The following is a 17,028-nucleotide window of genomic DNA, read 5'->3' as shown; positions in this document are numbered from 1 at the left end:
AATGTCACCGTAGCAACATTCTCCTTCAAATGCCAATCATCAACGTGTGGAGCCTTGGTGTGCATATCGCCCTCATGCACTTTTCCTTTCCTCTTCCTTGACACAAATTGGAAGCCATCCTCATCCACACTTGGGTGACTCCTACTAGCCACTCTTGACTTCGACGATCCCGCACCCAATGTACCCTCGATGTACTCCGCGTGGTTGTTACAATCTTTGGGCTTCTCCAACTGTCCAATAGACGATGGAGTGCCGGGCCGAGCATTCGCCTTTGGGTGCCACTCACGGTGGATGATCTTGGCGGCATGGCTTGAGAGGTTCTCCTTGTATGGTGCTCGGCGACCCTTGTCTCTACCCCGAGACTTCCTTCCCGCTGCATGGCAATCCTCTTTCTCATGCCCAACATGTTTACAATTATCACAAAACAATGGAATACGGTCCCATGCCACTTTGAACCTCGAGTCTTTGCCTCGGATATTAAGGATGATCTATTCCGTCGGGGGAGTAGAGATGTTAATATCTACGCAAATCCTCGCGAAGGAGAGTCGACTTTGATGTATTGTGGCATGATCGGCTTGTAGTGGCTTGCCAAGGAGCTTACCGATTGCCAAGAGGGCCGATTCCTCATAGAGATGAGCCGGTATACCCAATATGTTACACCACACGGCAACAATTGGCGACTCAAAGAACGTGTCAAAATCCGGCGCCCACTTGAACACCCTCATCGGATGGCTATCAACATACCAATTCGGACTCCCATTAGGGCCATTTAGCACCTTAGCATAATCGGCCACCTCTTGAAATTGGAGTAAAATATGCTTAGCATTCAAGTATTTCCATGTGAATGCTCCAACTAGCCCCATGCCACTAAGGCTTTTTTGAATTTGGGTTGTGGACGGGAGTGAATGGGAGAACTTCCCGACAATAGCTAGCCCTAGCTTCTCCGAAAGAAAATCCGTTTCAAAATCGGAAAAGGAGAGCGATGGCGTACCTTCATAAGAGTCGGCTGTCCCCAAAGGCTTGGTCTTGCCGTCGTCCAAGGGGATTGGCTCGGGCTTTCGATTTGGGGCCGATGAACTCTCCACGGCCCCGGTCCCCCCGCGGTTGGAGTGATTCATTGCCACCTTCCACACATTCGCCGGCGGTGCCAGCGTTTCCGGCGAATATTCCGGCGGTGCCAGCTTTTCCGGCGACGGGTCCGGCGGTTGTGTCACGGGGGCACGGTCTTCCATGCGTGCATCAGCCTCAAGGTGGAGGAAAGTAGCACATGGTGTTGCTTGTGAGTACAACTTGTCATTTTCCCCATTTGGCGCAACACCTTCTTCCCCATGCAAAGTGGTCTTTGTTTCTACCTCTTTTTGCAAGTCACATGATTCCAACACATCACATGCCACCCCATCATCTAGCCTAGGACCCATGTGATGCATTGTACTTGCACCGGTTGGGTGTTGGTCCAGCTCACTCCGGCTCGCCGGCGCCGGCGAAATTCCGGCCACCTCCTCGGACTTGGGCATCTCCATTGCAATCTTGGGAGAGCGCCCTTCATTTGCCATTTGAGCTAACGAGCTCAACATCTCACCAATATGGGCTTGCCTAAGTTCCGGCGATCCCCTCCCTTCACCATGTGCCTCAGCGGCTAGGTTCTCTACCATATCAAATGCCATCTTCTTTTTGGCCCTACAAACATCCGATCCAAATTCTGATCCGGCACAAGCGAGGCCTCTTCGTGGCTTCTCCGGATGTGGCGTACCTGCCCACTTTGTTTTGGGTCTTGCAATCGAGTGGAAGTTCCATTCCGTCAAAGAGGGGGGTTGCGTTGTGGAGCTAACCGCCGTGATATCCCCCTCCGGTAGCTCACCACCGGATTTCACCATGGGATCAGGTGCAAGCACATGTCACCTCCGGACGGACGAGAGAAACCTTGGCCAAGAGACCGCGCGTGTCCCTTGGCTGCCCCGTCGGCGGGGAAGACGCCTAGTTACCGTCAACGTCGAGGAGTTTAGAGAGAGAAGTTATAGAGAAGGGAGAGCGTTTTACTTGTGTTATCTTTTCCCCCCATTCACTAGGAGTAGGTAAGGGTCGTGCCGATGATGGCTCGACACCTAGGTATTCTTCGGCGTTCGGTGATGACGAGATCGGTGGAATCCTTCCTTGGTACCCTTTTCCTACTCATGCTCTACATCTTGTTCCCAGACTCGAATATTGGGGATCCCCATTTGCTCCATTCGGATGATATCCTTGAGGCCTATCGGCGCGGCTTGGGCGTTCCAAACTTGTCTACTGCTTAACTCCAATCCCATCTTCGCAAGGTAGTCGGCCGCCTTATTTCCTTCTCGGTGAATGAAGGTGGTACGGAGTGTTAGGTGGGGCTTGTGTAGGGCTATGTGCACCATGGCCTGGCGGATGTGTGCATGCCCCCAGCCTTTTCCTTCCACTAATTTGATTGCTTGCTCGGCATCCGCTTCGAGCCAAATTGGTTTCACGAATTCCTTAGCCATTATCAAGCCATGGTGCATGGCTAGTAACTCGGCCTCAAGAGCTGAATGTGCGGTTAGCGGTAACGCAAAGGCTACAAGTAACCTACCCGAATGGTCCCGTATGAGGCCTCCCCCCTCGGCTTTTCCGTTTGATTCATTAAAAGAACCATCCATGTTGAGCTTCAGCCATGTTGAGCTTCAGCCATGGTTGATACAAAACACTTCTGTCCATCACCTAGCTAAGGCCCGCAATAGGGATACCTCCGCTAGGTACATGCCCTCCTGGATCAAGGTCCTCGATGTGGCCCTCTATCTCCCGGTTGGGGCGCCCACATGCGACACTCATGGAGCTAAAGCTCACGTCATTCGCACCCGATGGGACACTCCCAAATGTCACCGTAGCAACATTCTCCTTCAAATGCCAATCATCCACGTGTGGAGCCTTGGTGTGCATATCGCCCTCATGCACTTTTCCTTTCCTCCTCCTCGACACCAATTGGAAGCCATCCTCATCCACATTTGGGTGACTCCTACTAGCCACTCTTGACTTTGACGATCCCGCACCCAATGTACCCTCGATGTACTCCGTGTGATTGTTACAATCTTTAGGCTTCTCCAACTGTCCAATGGACGATGGAGTGCCATTCGCCTTTGGGCGCCACTCACGGTGGATGATCTTGGCGGCATGGCTTGAAAGGTTCTCCTTGTGTTTGTATTTTATTTATGTTGTGTTTAATATTTGTAATATGTGCCACGTATGTATAAATTATGTATTTTATGTGTATATTTGTTGTATAGTGTATAAATTGCGTATTTTGTGCTACTACCCGTAGTGTGTGCAATGTAGGCATGTATGTTTACAGTACATGTGTAGTGTATTTTATTTATAGTGTGTTTAATATTTGTGGTATGTATAGTGTGTATATAGTGCCCAATGTGTATGAAGTGTGTTTTATTTATATTGTGTTTGTGTAATGTATATATCATGTATATAGTGTGTGCATTTATTTTAATTCTCCTTCAAATGCCAATCATCTACGTGTGGAGCCTTGGTGTGCATATCGCCCTCATGCACTTTTCCTTTCCTCCTCCTCGACACCAATTGGAAGCCATCCTCATCCACATTTGGGTGACTCCTACTAGCCACTCTTGACTTCGACGATCCCACACCCAATGTACCCTCGATGTACTCTGCGTGATTGTTACAATCTTTAGGCTTCTCCAACTGTCCAATGGACGATGGAGTGCCATTCTCCTTTGGGCGCCACTCACGGTGGATGATCTTGGCGGCATGGCTTGAAAGGTTCTCCTTGTATGATGCTCGGCGACCCTTGTCTCTACCCCGAGACTTCCTTCCCGTTGCATGGCAATCCTCTTTCTTATGCCCAACATGTTTACAATTACAACAAAACAATGGAATACAAGGAGAACCTTTCAAGCCACGACTATGGTGAAGGCCGGCGGAGAACTGGCGGTTGAGGGTGCTACGGTTTCATCTCACACGATCCAATCACCCCGCTCGCCGAAACGGAGTCTCCCTTTCATCCCACGGCCAAAGACGAAGAGGGCCGGAACTTTCCTAATTAAAATGGTAGAAACAACAAATCCACTTTTTGAAAGCTCCTTGGCGCCATTCCACCCCGGACCCTCACGTGATGCCCTAGCCGTTACACCCCCAATGCATCCAAAATTGAACCCCATTTTGCAGCTAGCATCCCTAGAGTCGGCCGAGATGCTCGATACTATGGCGGCTCAACCTTTACTCGCCTGCAAACATCCGATGGACGAACAACCAAAGGACAACCACCTCCCTCAACTCCCTTGGACGACCGATGCACCAACAGCACCTCCTATGGTTGGCAATGGCCCATCCTTAGCCGACTTCCCCCCTCTAGAGCGTGGTCGTACTCGGAAAATTCGGGAATTCTTCGAGAATGGTCCGGTGCGCACTAACCCGAGAGAAAGGCCCCAAGCCAGCCGTAACGAGCAAGGTGTTGTGCCTACGAACCCGCAATTGTTGATCGCCTCTAACCATGCTAAGGACGGTGAGGGTGGGCCGCGAGACGTTGATGTGCCGATGGCCGAGGCAAGCTCGGACCCGAGGGACAAAGGGCGCTGGAGGGCCGAGCCATCCGGCACGATAACTGTGGATAAACAAAAGGGCTCGCCTAGCAACGTTAGGCCCGGCGGGATCGGACCCATTGAGGGGCACACGACCAACCCAAGGTCCATGGCGGATATGGTTCGAGAAGGTCCGAGCTCCGAGGGTCACCAAGCCTTTGTCCCGGAAAATATTCTAAATATTGGCTATGCTACCACATCAAATGGGCTCCCGACGATTTATTTCTCATCATCGGAGACACAAAAATTGGCAACGAGTCTCGGCCATGCTATCGTCAGTAAGTTCTCCCATTCTATTCCAGCTTCGCACCAAATACAAAAAGCACTTGATAACATCAAATTTAGTCAAGGCTTTACATGGAAGTATATTAATGCAAAACATGTTCTTGTTCAATTTGAGGATATTGCGGTCTATGCTAGGCTGCTTGGTGGCCCCAAGGGGACCCCGGTGTGGTATGTTGATCGACATCCTATGCGAGTCTTCAAATGGGCGCCGGATTTGATGCATATTGTGAATCCCCGATCGCGGCAATTTCGTGTAACCTAATTGGCCTCCCCATCCACTTGTTTGACCAATTGACCCTTTTTGCCATCGGAAAACTCCTTGGGACCCCTATCCAAGTGGATCGAGCTATAGCCAACAAGACACGACTATCCTTTGCCCGTATTTGCATCGAGATCGACATAACGAAGCCACCACCCGAGGAGATCATCCTTGACATTTGTGGGCGTGAAACCTGCAACAGGTGAGGTGGGATAAGATCCCGACATATTGTAGTGAGTGTAGGCACGTGGGGCATAAAAGTGAGGCTTGTTATGCGGCGGGTAAAGCGGTCCGACCCCCGAAGAGGAACTACAATATTACCACGCCGAGACAGCCACACCAAGGGGCCCAAGGTTCGAAGGGAGGATATGACCAACCGAAGGACAACTTGAACAGCAAGGAGGGGAAACAACATTGGAGACCCAAAGAAACGGAAGCTCAACCGATCATAACAACAAGTACTAGAGATACGAATGATGGAGTTTGGCAAGGACCGGATGTCATGGGCGCTTTGCATGAGGATGGCCCCGTGGATTTGGCCCTTCGGGCCGACGAGGGTGACAAGAGCTGGAGTGCAACCCATTTGCATTGTAGGGGCTCAGCTTTCACACCCTTTCATCATGGGAAAGGCCGAGGGAATAAGGCGAAAGGAGATACAAGTAACCACCGGGTCACACCCTCGTCCAGGGTTGGAGGACGGCGCGACGAAGACTCAGCCCCGGGTGATCTAGTGAGGCCGAAAGGCTTGTTCAAACCTTTTGATCTAAAAGGTCCGAAGCACAAGAGGTGAAGAACCACATGAGCACCAATCGATATTTCTCCCTAATGGCACAGGAGAATTTCGTGTATAATGACTTGGAAGACACGGATGAAGGGGTGGAGAACATTCCTCTCAAGGATGACAAAGGTGGAGACACTCTCATGCTTATGGAGGTGAAGACATGCCAAGAGAGGAATGACCTTCAAATCATTGAATTTCAAGGGGGGCTTTCACACCCGCCGGGTACGGACTCCTTTTGTTAATCATGTCAATACATCTTCTGTTTTGGAACGTTAGGGGGATCGCGAACGCGTCAACCCAAAACGTCCTAAAAAGACTAATTAAATCTCATAATATTTGCATTCTTGCAATAATGGAGCCGCTTACAACCCCTAACCCGGACAAATTCTCAAAGAAATTGGGGCTGATCTACAAGGGGTCAAATATCAACGGGAAGATTTGAATTTTTGTAGAGGAAGGGGCTAACTTCGAAGTTGAGGATGACTCGGAATAGTTGCTCCATGGGAGGCTCACTTGCCCGTGGCTACCAACACCTATTGAGATCTCGGCTGTATATGCTAAGTGTACGAGAGGGGAGCGGCTTGCACTGTGGGACAAGATGAGAGACATCACCCAAATGTCGGAAGGGACGCCTTGGTTCATTGGAGGGGACTTCAACACCATCCTCTCCACTCGCGATACGACGGGAAGCGACACCAATCGGCAAGTGGAGATGGTTGACTTCGCCGAGGCAATAGAGGATTGCCGATTGTTGGACCCTGGCTTTCATGGCTCGGACTACACCTGGGCAAAGAATGGCCTCATGGAAAGATTGGATAGAGTGCTGGTCAACGAAATGTCAACCCAGCTTTTTGACTCAATTAGAGTCACTAATCTTCCCCGGGTAGCCTCGGATCATGGGCCAATACTCGTCCGGTGCAGAATGCCGACAACCTGGGGGATGGCAGAGCGTTCCGGTTCCAAAACATGTGGGTGCGGCATGAGGGGTTTGCTGATTTCGTGCGAGGAGATTGGATGGCTCACACGGAGGCTACAGGCCTACTCAACTTGAAGATCAAGTTTGCAAGGATTAACAGACATTCAAATGGTGGAACAAAGAGGTTTTCGGGAATAACCACACCAACCTCAAAGCCTGTGAAGAGAATATTATCGTGGCTCAATCTGAGTTCGAGGAAGACCCCTCGGCCCGGAACAGAATGGAGATCAACAAACAAATAGCTGAGTACGTCCTTCTTCTCAAGATGGAAGAAGACTTCTGGCGCCAGAAAAACGACTCTCCGTTGGCTGGAAGAGGGTAATAAAAACACTAGGTTCTACCAAAGTTGGGTGAAGCAAAAGAGAATTCGGTTTGCGAATCCACAAGATTAATGCTAATGGGAGGGAGCTCACGGATGACCTTGAAATCAAAGACTCGGCGGTCGGGTTCTATCAAAACCTCCTTGCGCCAACTTACCCGGAGTTGGCTGCCCCGGACCTAGACCTCCTGCAACAACTTCCCCCCTCGGAGCAATTGGAGGATCTCCCCAAGCCCCCAGATGCGGATGAAGTGAAAAGGGCGGTTTTGACATCTCAGGAAATAGTGCCCCCGGGCCGGATGGGTTCTCGGCCTTGTTCTACCAAGCTTGTTGGGGAATCGTGGGGCCGGATGTAGTGGATGCGGTTAGGCAATTTTTCTGTGGGGCCTTCCTCCCTCGACACTTGGGGAGACTACCGGCCCATCAGCTTGTGCAACGTCATCAATAAGGTGATTACAAAAGTCCTCACGAAGAGACTCGCACCCTTTCAACCACGTGTCGTCTCACCGAATCAAAGCGGGTTCGTAAAGGGGAGGCTGCTAAATGACAATGTGCTCCTCACACAGGAATTGTTCCATGAACTTGGCCGATGCACCCCGGCCCCGAACGTTGCAATCAAGATTGACATGGCTAAGGCCGATGATCGGGTGCAATGGCCCTTTCTGCTCAAGGTCCTTAAGCAAATGGGATTCCTGGGCCCTTGGATTGCGCTTATTGAAAGATGCATTGGAACTTGCTGGTTCTCAATCCTCATTAATGGCTCCCCAGCAGGTTTCATCAAATCCACTCGCGGGCTCAGGCAAGGTGATCCCATCTCCCCTGCCCTCTTTGTTTTAGCAGCAGATTATCTCTCACGCACCCTCGACAGGCTTATTCTTGGGCACAAAGAGATGACCTTTAAAGCCAGTCGTGGAAGCTTAGAGATCAGCCACCTTGCATACTCCGACGACATCATTATTTTCACGCAAGCGGCCACGATATCCCCTCCGGAGGCTTAGAGCGTGCCTTGACCACTATGGAGAGGTGTCGGGCCAACAAATCAATCTGGCCAAGAGCAACTTCTACATTGCGGAAGCGCATGAAGGATGGTCGAACTCTATCCAAATGGAAGGGGGCTTCTCTAGAGGTACCTTCCCGTTCCTTTATTTGGGGGTTCCAATTTATCGAGGTGTGAAGCGCTCGGATATGTTTATGTTCCTACGGGAAAAGATACGGCTAGGATCTCAGGGTGGGCCCATCGACACCTTTCTTTCGGGGGTGAGACTCACATTGATCAAGAGGACGCTTGAGGCGGTCCCACTGCATATCTTTCAAGCAATCGAGCCTACGAGTGGAGCCCTCAAGCAGCTGGACCAGCAAATGGCTCGCTTCTTCTGGAGATCGACTAGTGATAAGAAAAGGACACAACTGGATTGGCTGGGACCAAATCTGCCTCCCTACGGCCGAAGGGGGCCTTGGTATCCGCAACCTTAAAGAGGTACTTCGTGCTTTCATTATTAAACTTTGGTGGAGGTTTCGTGATTAGAATTCCTTGTGGGCACAATACATGATGGCCAAATATTGCCACAAAGCATCCCCTCTAAAATCTAGAACGTCCGGAAGGTATAGCCCGACGTGGAAAAGGTTGCTAAAGGTGCGACATCAAGCTCACCCCCATGTTAGATGGGTGTGGGACAGGGGAAGATTTATTTCTGGGACGACATTTGGATTGAGGATGTTGCGCTAAGGGAGCTATGCATTGACGACCGGGGCTCCCCCTTGACTATGGTTTCGGATTTCATCCGGGATGGGACATGGGACGAGGCCAAGTTGGAGGGCTAATGCAGCCAATACTACCCATCTCCTACACCTCGCAGCCTTGGATTTGGCGGACAACCTAGACACCATGACCGCCCAACCACTTCTCGACGCCGGCCAGCCGGAGGATGCGCACATGGCCGATGGTCTCACTTACTCTTCCCTTCCGGAGTCCGACCAAGCCTTGCTTGCACCTACGGGGTCTTTCATCCCCTCCTTTGAGGAGTTTCCCCCCCTAGCGAGAGGACGGACCTTAAAACTTCGAGACACGTTCGAGGCTGGCGAGGCAAAGTCGACGGCTTTTGTGGCTTGGTCGAGGCCGGAGCTGCCTGGCCTGGCACAGCGTGCGGAGGCGAATGTGAACCTGGCCGGAAGGGAGCTCACAGGGGTTGCGGCCCATCAAGGTTGGGGCCGAGGGTCATACGGCCACCCCGACACCACCTACCAACCCGATGGTGGGCGAAGCTCCGACTAGTTTCCGTCACGGCTATCCAGGACCAGCAGATGGCCATGAGTGACCTATCCCACGAGGCCGCGACACGAGGGCCGATGGTCGCTAGCCGAGAAGGGGGGGCCGAAGTTCCCTCGGGTACCTCTAGTAGGCCGAAATCGATGGCGGAGTTACTTAAGGGTTCTCCCGAACCCAATGGTCCTCAAGTCTTCGTGCCGGAACAGATCCAAAACATTGGTTTTGCCTCCATGTCCAATGGAGTTCCGGCCATCTACTTCTCCGGGGCTGAAACACAAAAGCTTGCTGATAGCATGGGGCATGCCATCGTGGGTAAGTTTTCACATTATATTCCTACGGGCCGTCAAATTCAAAAAAACTCTAGATAACATTAAATTCCGATGTGGCTTCAATTGGAAATACATTAATTGCTAAACATATCCTTATCCAATGCGAGGATTTGGCGGATATGCCCCGGCTTCTCGGAGGCCCAAAGGGAACACCCCGTTTGGCTCATTGATCGCCCACCCAATGAGGGTCTTCAAATGGTCCCCGGATTTCGATGCATATTGTGAGTCCCCGATAGCAGCAGCACATTTGGTGTAATTTAATCGGACTCCCCAATTCAACTTGTTTGATACAATCCGCTCTTTTCGCCATCGGCAAGCTCCTCGGCAATCCAATCCAAGTTGATCGGGCCAGCGGCTACCAAGACGAGACTCTCCTTTTGCCCGCATTTGTATTGAGAATTGGACATCACCAAACCGCCCCCTGAAGAGATAATCCTTGACTTGTACGGCCGCGAGTTGATTGCAACAGTCTGGTGGGATAAGATTCCCATCCTATTGCCAGAGTTGTAAACATGTTGGCCCATGCAAGTGATGTGTGCTATGCGATGGGCAAAAAGGAAAGGCTGCCGAAACGAAACTACAATATCAACCCGCCAAAGAAGGCAAACCCCGAAGGCCACGGTATGAAGGGCATTGCAAGATGCGGTGAGGCACAATCCTAACTCCAATGAAGGGAACCGCCAAGGGAAAGAATAAGGGCAATGCCGGGAATCGTCCTAACAACAATTCAAATGGAGAGGAGGAAAGGGATACAACTTGGGATGGTCCGGACATTATGGGTGGAACCCAAGGAGGGAATGCTTCGCGCCCCGGAACATTCAAAGTGGGCCTCAAGCGCGGGGGAGGGAAAAAGGGAACCCAACACCCCCGACCACCGAGCCACCTTCACCAATTCATGGAGATATGGATGCGGAATGGAGTACACCAAGGCGAGCCGATCGGTGTCCCCGCCTACACGAGGGAGTGCGAGAGGGGGCGCACGCCATGCAATGACTAGGGGGCGTGGTTTCTTCTCAAGTAAGAATCATATGAGCACTAACCAATACTACTCCCTCATGGCGAATGGAGAATTTGATGTCGACAATTGTGGGGAAGCGGACGACTCGGCCATGGACATGCAAGTGGGGACCGAGAGGATTGGAGACGGCTCTCCCCTTGACGATGCCGAGGAGCACGCAACGAACAAAGAGCAACATCTCATTGAATATCAAGGAGGGACTTCGTCTCCTTCGGGTACGCATCCTACTTGTTAATGATGTCTTACAATATCATGTTTTGGAACGTGAGGGGAATCACAAATGCGTCAACCCAAAACGTTTTGAAAAGGCTAATTAAATCTCATAATGTTTTATTCCTTGCAATAATGGAACCACTCACAACACCGGATCCGGACCGGTTCTCCAAGGCCTGGGGCTGTTCTACATTGGATCGAACATGACCGGAAAAATCTGGTTGTTTGCGGAAGAGGGATCCACTTTTGATATTGATTGTGATTCGGAACAAATCCTACATGGGCGTCTCAAGTCCCATTGCATTGCTAGGCCGCTGGCCATTTCGGCCGTGTATGCCAAATGCACAAGATCCGAAAGACACCTCCTGTGGGATAAGATGAGAGAGATTGCTGGGCCACTCGAAGGATCACCATGGATTATCGGTGGCGACTTCAACACCATCCTATCACACCGAGATAGGGTTGGGAGCGACACCAACCGGCAAGCCGAGATGGTCGACTTCGCGGAGGCAATTGAAGACTGTAGGCTCCTTGATCCGGGGTTCGATGGGGCGGAATTCACATGGGCCAAAAATGGCCTCTTTGAAAGATTGGATAGAGTGCTTGTTAGTGAGGGTTGGGCTAGGGCCTTCGAAGCTACTCGGGTTACGAACCTCCCTCGGGTTGCTTCGGACCACGGGCCGGTCCTTATAAGATGTAAGACGCTGAACACTACCATCGGAGGCAAGGCATTCCGATTCCAGAACATGTGGATCCGACATGGGGGTTCATGGCTGTAGTGCAAAATGCAGGGGAGGAGAGTACGGGGGCGAGTGGACTCCTAAATATTCAAATCAAACATGCTAGAGTGAAAAGAGCCCTAAAGGCGTGGAACAAAGAAGTTTTTGGGAACATCCATGCCAACCTCAAGGAAAAGGAGGAAGGAATTGCCGCGGCCCAATCCATCTTCGAGGCAAGGCCAACACCGGAAAATAGGACAATGATCAATAAATACATTGCCGAGTACATCATGTTGCTGAAAATGGAAGAGGATTTTTGGCGGCAAAAGGCAGCCCTGAGATGGCTTGCGGAGGGCGACAAAAATACCCGGTTCTATCAAAGCTGGGTGAAACAAAAAAGAGTTCGCCTACGCATCCACTCGATTCGTGTCAACGGCCAGGAGCTTACTGAGGAGGCCGAAATAAAAAAGTCAGCGGTAGATTTCTACCAACAACTCCTAGCGCCCAGCAACCCGGTTCTAGACGAGCCAGACCTTGACCTTATCCAGCGAGTACACTCAGCCGAGCACTTTGCGGACATCACAAATGCGCCGGGTGCGGACGAGATCAGGAGCGTCGTTTTCAGCATTTCCGGAGATAGCGCCCCCGGACCCGATGGCTTCTCCGCCACTTTCTACCAAGCTTGTTGGCCTATTGTGGGGCCGGAGGTGGTGGAAGCAATTGGCCAGTTCTTTAGAGGGGCTTTCCTGCCACGAAGTATTACGGCCACAAGCATTGTCCTCATCCCAAAGAAGGCGTCGCCCGAGTCATGGACCGACTACCGACCCATCAGCCTCTGCAACATCTTTAACAAGATCATCACCAAGGTACTCACGACTCGACTCTCCCCTTTCCTTCCACAGGTCATCTCCCCAAACCAAAGTGGTTTCGTGAAAGGGCGGCTCCTCAATGATAACGCTCTGTTGGCCCAAGAGATGTTCCATGAACTTGCAAGATGCTCCCCAGCGCCTAATGTAGCGGTGAAGATCGACATGGCGAAAGCCTATGATAGGATCCAATGACCTTTCCTCTTCAAGGTGCTTCGGCGAATGGGATCCCCCATGGAGAGGTGCATAGGCTTGTGTTGGTTCTCGATCCTTGTCAATGGGGTACCTTCAGGATTCTTTAGATCAACACGGGGACTCCGACAAGGTGATCCGATTTCCCCTGCGTTGTTTGTAATTGCCGCGGACTACCTGTCTCGAGCCTTGGATAAGCTTATACTTGGCCAAAGGATATGGTGTTTAAGGCCTCCCGGAGATGCATTGAAGTCAGCCACCTAGCCTATGCGGATGATATTATAATATTCACACAAGCAGCGGCAACCCCCCTGTGCCGGCTCCGAGCCTGTCTTGAGAACTATGAAAATGTCTCCGGCCAACAAGTCAGCCTCACCAAGAGCAACTTCTATATCGTCGAAATCCATGACCATTGGGCACCCTCGATCCAAGCGGAAGGAGGCTTCACTAGGGGCACCTTTCCTTTCCTCTACCTCGGCGTCCCCATCTACCGTGGTGTAAAGCGCACGGACATGTTCCTCTTCCTACGTGAAAAGATTGCAAGAAGGATCTCGGGCTGGGCACACCGGCACTTATCTTTTGGAGGGAGGCTCACGCTGATTAAGAGCACCCTTGAAGCGATCCCCTTACACATCTTCCAAGCCATTGAGCCCACTGCCGGCACCTTAAAACAACTTGATCAACAAATGGCCCGATTCTTTTGGGGATCTACGAGTGAGAGAAAGCGAACCCATTGGATTGGATGGGATCAAATGTGTCGCCCTACCGAGGAAGGAGGTCTCGGGATTCGGAAAACTTTGGAGGTTTTACGTGCTTTCAACATAAAATTATGGTGGCGCTTCCGGGAACAAAACTCCCTTTGGGCAAAATACATGATGGCAAAATATTGCTCCATCTCCACACCACTTACCTTGAGAACGCCGAGCAGGAGTAGCCCTACATGGAGGAGGCTCTCTAGAGCTTGGACTCTCGCGCAACCGTACATGAGGTGGCTTGTGGGGCAAGGGAATATCTACTTCTGGCATGACATCTGGCTTGGCAACAGCCCACTCAGGGACCTCAGCCTTGATGATAGGGGAAGGCCAACCACCCGGGTCTCGGAGTTCATTACAAATGGCACTTGGGATGAACCCAAGCTCCGACTCCTGCACGATCAAGCCGGCATCCCACAGCATATTATTGATCGCATCCTCAGCACCCCGATACTCCAAGACGAACAGGATATCCCGCGGTGGACCCTCTCTGAGCACGGGGAATTCACGGTAGCATCGACGTGGGACACACTCCGAGGGCGGAACCCGATCGTTCAAGGCCTGGGTGATGTTTGGCAGGCGGGCCTCACTAAGTCAATAGCCATCTTCATCTGGAGGCTTCTTTCCAATCGGGTGCCAGTCGACACAAAACTTCAGTGGCGGGAGATTGAACTTGCCTCCAAGTGCCAATGTTGCCCTCTTCGACCGAATATTGAGTCCCTCCAACACCTCTTCATTCAAGGTTACGGAGCTCGCAGAGTATGGAATGAGTTTGATTCGTGGTTTGATGGGGCGACCCCCCGCCTCTCAATCAATGACACAATCCCAACGAGAATTGAAACTTGGATGCGAAGATGTCACCAAACGAGCAAGAAGCACCTTAGCCGAGCCATCCCTACCTCATCTTGTGGTTCATCTGGGCGGAAAGAAACAGGAGCCGGCACCAAGACACGAGGTTCAATCTGCACAATGTGGTATGGCAGATCCACATGTTCATCCGGAACTCCATGGCCAACGGGAACTTGAAGCCAAAGCATTGGCGAGGGGTCAAACTTAGAATCAACATCCCGCAACAAGTGGAACCAGCTAGGGCGCAGCCGCTAGCCATGGCAATCAAATGGGACCCCCCGGATCACCCTTGGATTAAACTAAACACGGATGGCTCCTTCAATGAAGTGACCAACAAAGCAGGGGGGAGGAATCATTCGGGACAGCTCGGGCAACATGCTGGTGGCGTTTAGCACGCCCCTTGAAGCACACTCGGCTCTGGAGGCTGAGCTAACGGCCATGATCCTTGGGCTGCGCTTAGCCAAGGATCTTGACTTACCAATCTGGATCGAATTAGATGCCGAGCAAGCCATTAATCTGGTCAATGGAGCAGGGTGGGGGCCGGCTCTAGCTCGGCAAGCAGTGGCGCAATTGATCCTGCTCAAGCGCCAACTTAAATTCCGAGCCACCTTCATACACCGGGAGGGGAACAAGGCGGCGGATTTCCTTGCGAGAATGGGCCTAAGGCTTGATAGCGGTCGACAATTGGATCATAATTCTGCACCAAGAGACCTCATGGACTTCGTCAGCTTGGACCGAATGGGTGTTCCAAACATTCGAACCCTAGATGGGGACGGATACTAGAGTTGGTACTCGGAGATGGAAGATCATAGAGCCTTTGTTTTGTTTAATTGCACTTTTGAAGGGAGTAGGATGGGGTCCGAGCCGTGTGGAGTCGGACCGCTTTCTACTCTTGCCTTTGCTATGGCACACCACTTTCGGGTGTGGCCACGTTCTGTAATCTCCTTTTTGATATATAGGGATGAGGGACCCACGAACCCTCCACCGTAATGGTGTTAAATAAAAAAAAATGGGACGAGGCCAAGTTACACATGCTCCAGGACCAAGCCGGCCTCCCTCAACAAGCTATAGCACATATCCTTGACACTCCAATTGTCCCGAGAGGAGCCGGACACCCCCGATGGGTCCTCTCCCGGATGGCCGAATTCTCTTTGGCCACGACATGGGAAACCATTTGCTCACAAAAGCCAATCATCCCGAGGCTTGATGATATTTGGAAAGCCGGACTCACCAAGTCAATTGCAATTTTCAATTGGCGCCTCTTATCGAATCGGATCCCGGTTGACACAAAACTCCAATGGAGAGGGATTGAGATGGCATCCAAATGCCAATGCTGCCCTATTGGACCGAACGTTGAATCCTTGCAACACCTTTTTATTCAAGGCCGTGGGGCAACTAGCATATGGAGGGAATTTGACGGGTGGTTCGTGGGATCTTCTCCGCCGATCAGAATCAATGATACAATCCCGAGAGAGTCGACGTGTGGTCACGAAGGACACAACAACAAGATAAGAAAAACTTGTGCCATGCCTTGTCATACCTCATCATGTGGTTCATTTGGGCGGAACGAAATAGGAGCCGACATGACCAAGTCCCCTTCAAACCTTACAATGTGATATGGCAAGTGCAAACCTTCATCCGGAATGGTATGGCTATTGGTACCATCAAGCCGAAGCATTGGAGAGGCGCTCTTGAAGATGAATGTCCCAAGCCAAGCCGAGTCGTGAAGGCCAAGACCGCTTGCCATGCAAGTCAAGTGTGATACGGACAGGGACTGGAGGGTGTTCACGCGGGGAAATCGAGAGGTTGTTTGGCCAACCGAAAAGGAGGATATGGAGGGAGTAGCTGGGCCAACCGAAATGGAGGATTTGGTGGAATGAAGTTGTTATAGCAGCTTGAAGATCTCGGCAGTCATTAGTCCACTTATGTTATTTAGTTTCCTTTATTTTAGTAACTTCTTGTTACGCTAATCCCCTATAAATTAGAGAGTCCTCTGAATGGTTTAATCATCGAGGAAGATCAGTTTAAAGGCGATTAATCGCAGGCCTCCTTTGTGAGGATTATTCTTGTTACTCATTTCCTTTCCATTCACTTTATTCAATAAAGCCGAGAGTTGTTTACAAGAATTAAGTATTGTTTCATTTGAGTATTTTGTCAAACACATTGTGAGTGAGTTATCTGGTGGGGCATTTTGTCGAGCACTCCTTGTGCTCTTTACTGTCACCAGCCTTTACTCTATCAAAGTGGCACCCCCCCAGACCAGCCCTGGATAAAGATTAACACGAATGGTGCAATTCGTCGGTGACGGGCAAGGCCGGAGGAGGGAGGGTAGTCCGAGAGGATACGGGAAAGTCCTTGCCGCATTCGCTACCACACTCGACGCTCAATCAGCCCTTGAGGCCGAACTTATGGCCACCCACACGGCCTCGTCATAGCCAAGGAGTTCAATCGGCCTATATGGATTGAATCAGATTCCGAACAAGCCATCAAGTTGTTCAATGGTACAACCTGGGGGCCGGCGCATATCTGCCGGACCATGGCGCGCCTCGCCATCCTCAAACAAAAACACCACATCCGAGCCACCTTCATCCACGGGAGGGAAACAA

At 51.2% G+C, this 17,028-nt stretch overlaps 3 protein-coding genes across 3 annotated transcripts; 2 read left to right on the top strand and 1 right to left on the bottom strand.

Moving 5' to 3' along the window:
• Positions 1-2,165: 2,165 nt before the first annotated feature.
• Positions 2,166-2,651, bottom strand: LOC121788471. Its single transcript, XM_042187133.1, has one exon. The coding sequence runs from the start codon at positions 2,649-2,651 to the stop codon at positions 2,166-2,168; it is 486 nt and encodes a 161-aa protein (XP_042043067.1).
• An 8,596-nt stretch (positions 2,652-11,247) lies between these two features.
• LOC121788470 lies at positions 11,248-11,823 on the top strand. The gene has a single exon (XM_042187132.1). It carries the CDS (start codon positions 11,248-11,250, stop codon positions 11,821-11,823), a length of 576 nt encoding a protein of 191 aa, XP_042043066.1.
• A 2,974-nt stretch (positions 11,824-14,797) lies between these two features.
• LOC121788469 lies at positions 14,798-15,205 on the top strand. Its single transcript, XM_042187131.1, has one exon. The coding sequence runs from the start codon at positions 14,798-14,800 to the stop codon at positions 15,203-15,205; it is 408 nt and encodes a 135-aa protein (XP_042043065.1).
• Positions 15,206-17,028: the final 1,823 nt, after the last annotated feature.

The sequence above is a fragment of the Salvia splendens genome, unplaced genomic scaffold (genome assembly GCF_004379255.2).
Source record: "Salvia splendens isolate huo1 unplaced genomic scaffold, SspV2 ctg1052, whole genome shotgun sequence".
In the NCBI taxonomy this organism is placed as follows: Eukaryota; Viridiplantae; Streptophyta; class Magnoliopsida; order Lamiales; family Lamiaceae; genus Salvia; species Salvia splendens.
Note: the sequence above shows the minus strand (reverse complement) of the source record. Positions and strands in the feature narration are given on the sequence as shown.

Coding starts and splice junctions, on each gene's coding strand:
- LOC121788469 (XM_042187131.1), top strand. CDS start 14,798: ATGCTGGTGGCGTTTAGCACGCCCCTTGAAGCACACTCGGCTCTGGAG.
- LOC121788471 (XM_042187133.1), bottom strand. CDS start 2,651: ATGGATGGTTCTTTTAATGAATCAAACGGAAAAGCCGAGGGGGGAGGC.
- LOC121788470 (XM_042187132.1), top strand. CDS start 11,248: ATGACCGGAAAAATCTGGTTGTTTGCGGAAGAGGGATCCACTTTTGAT.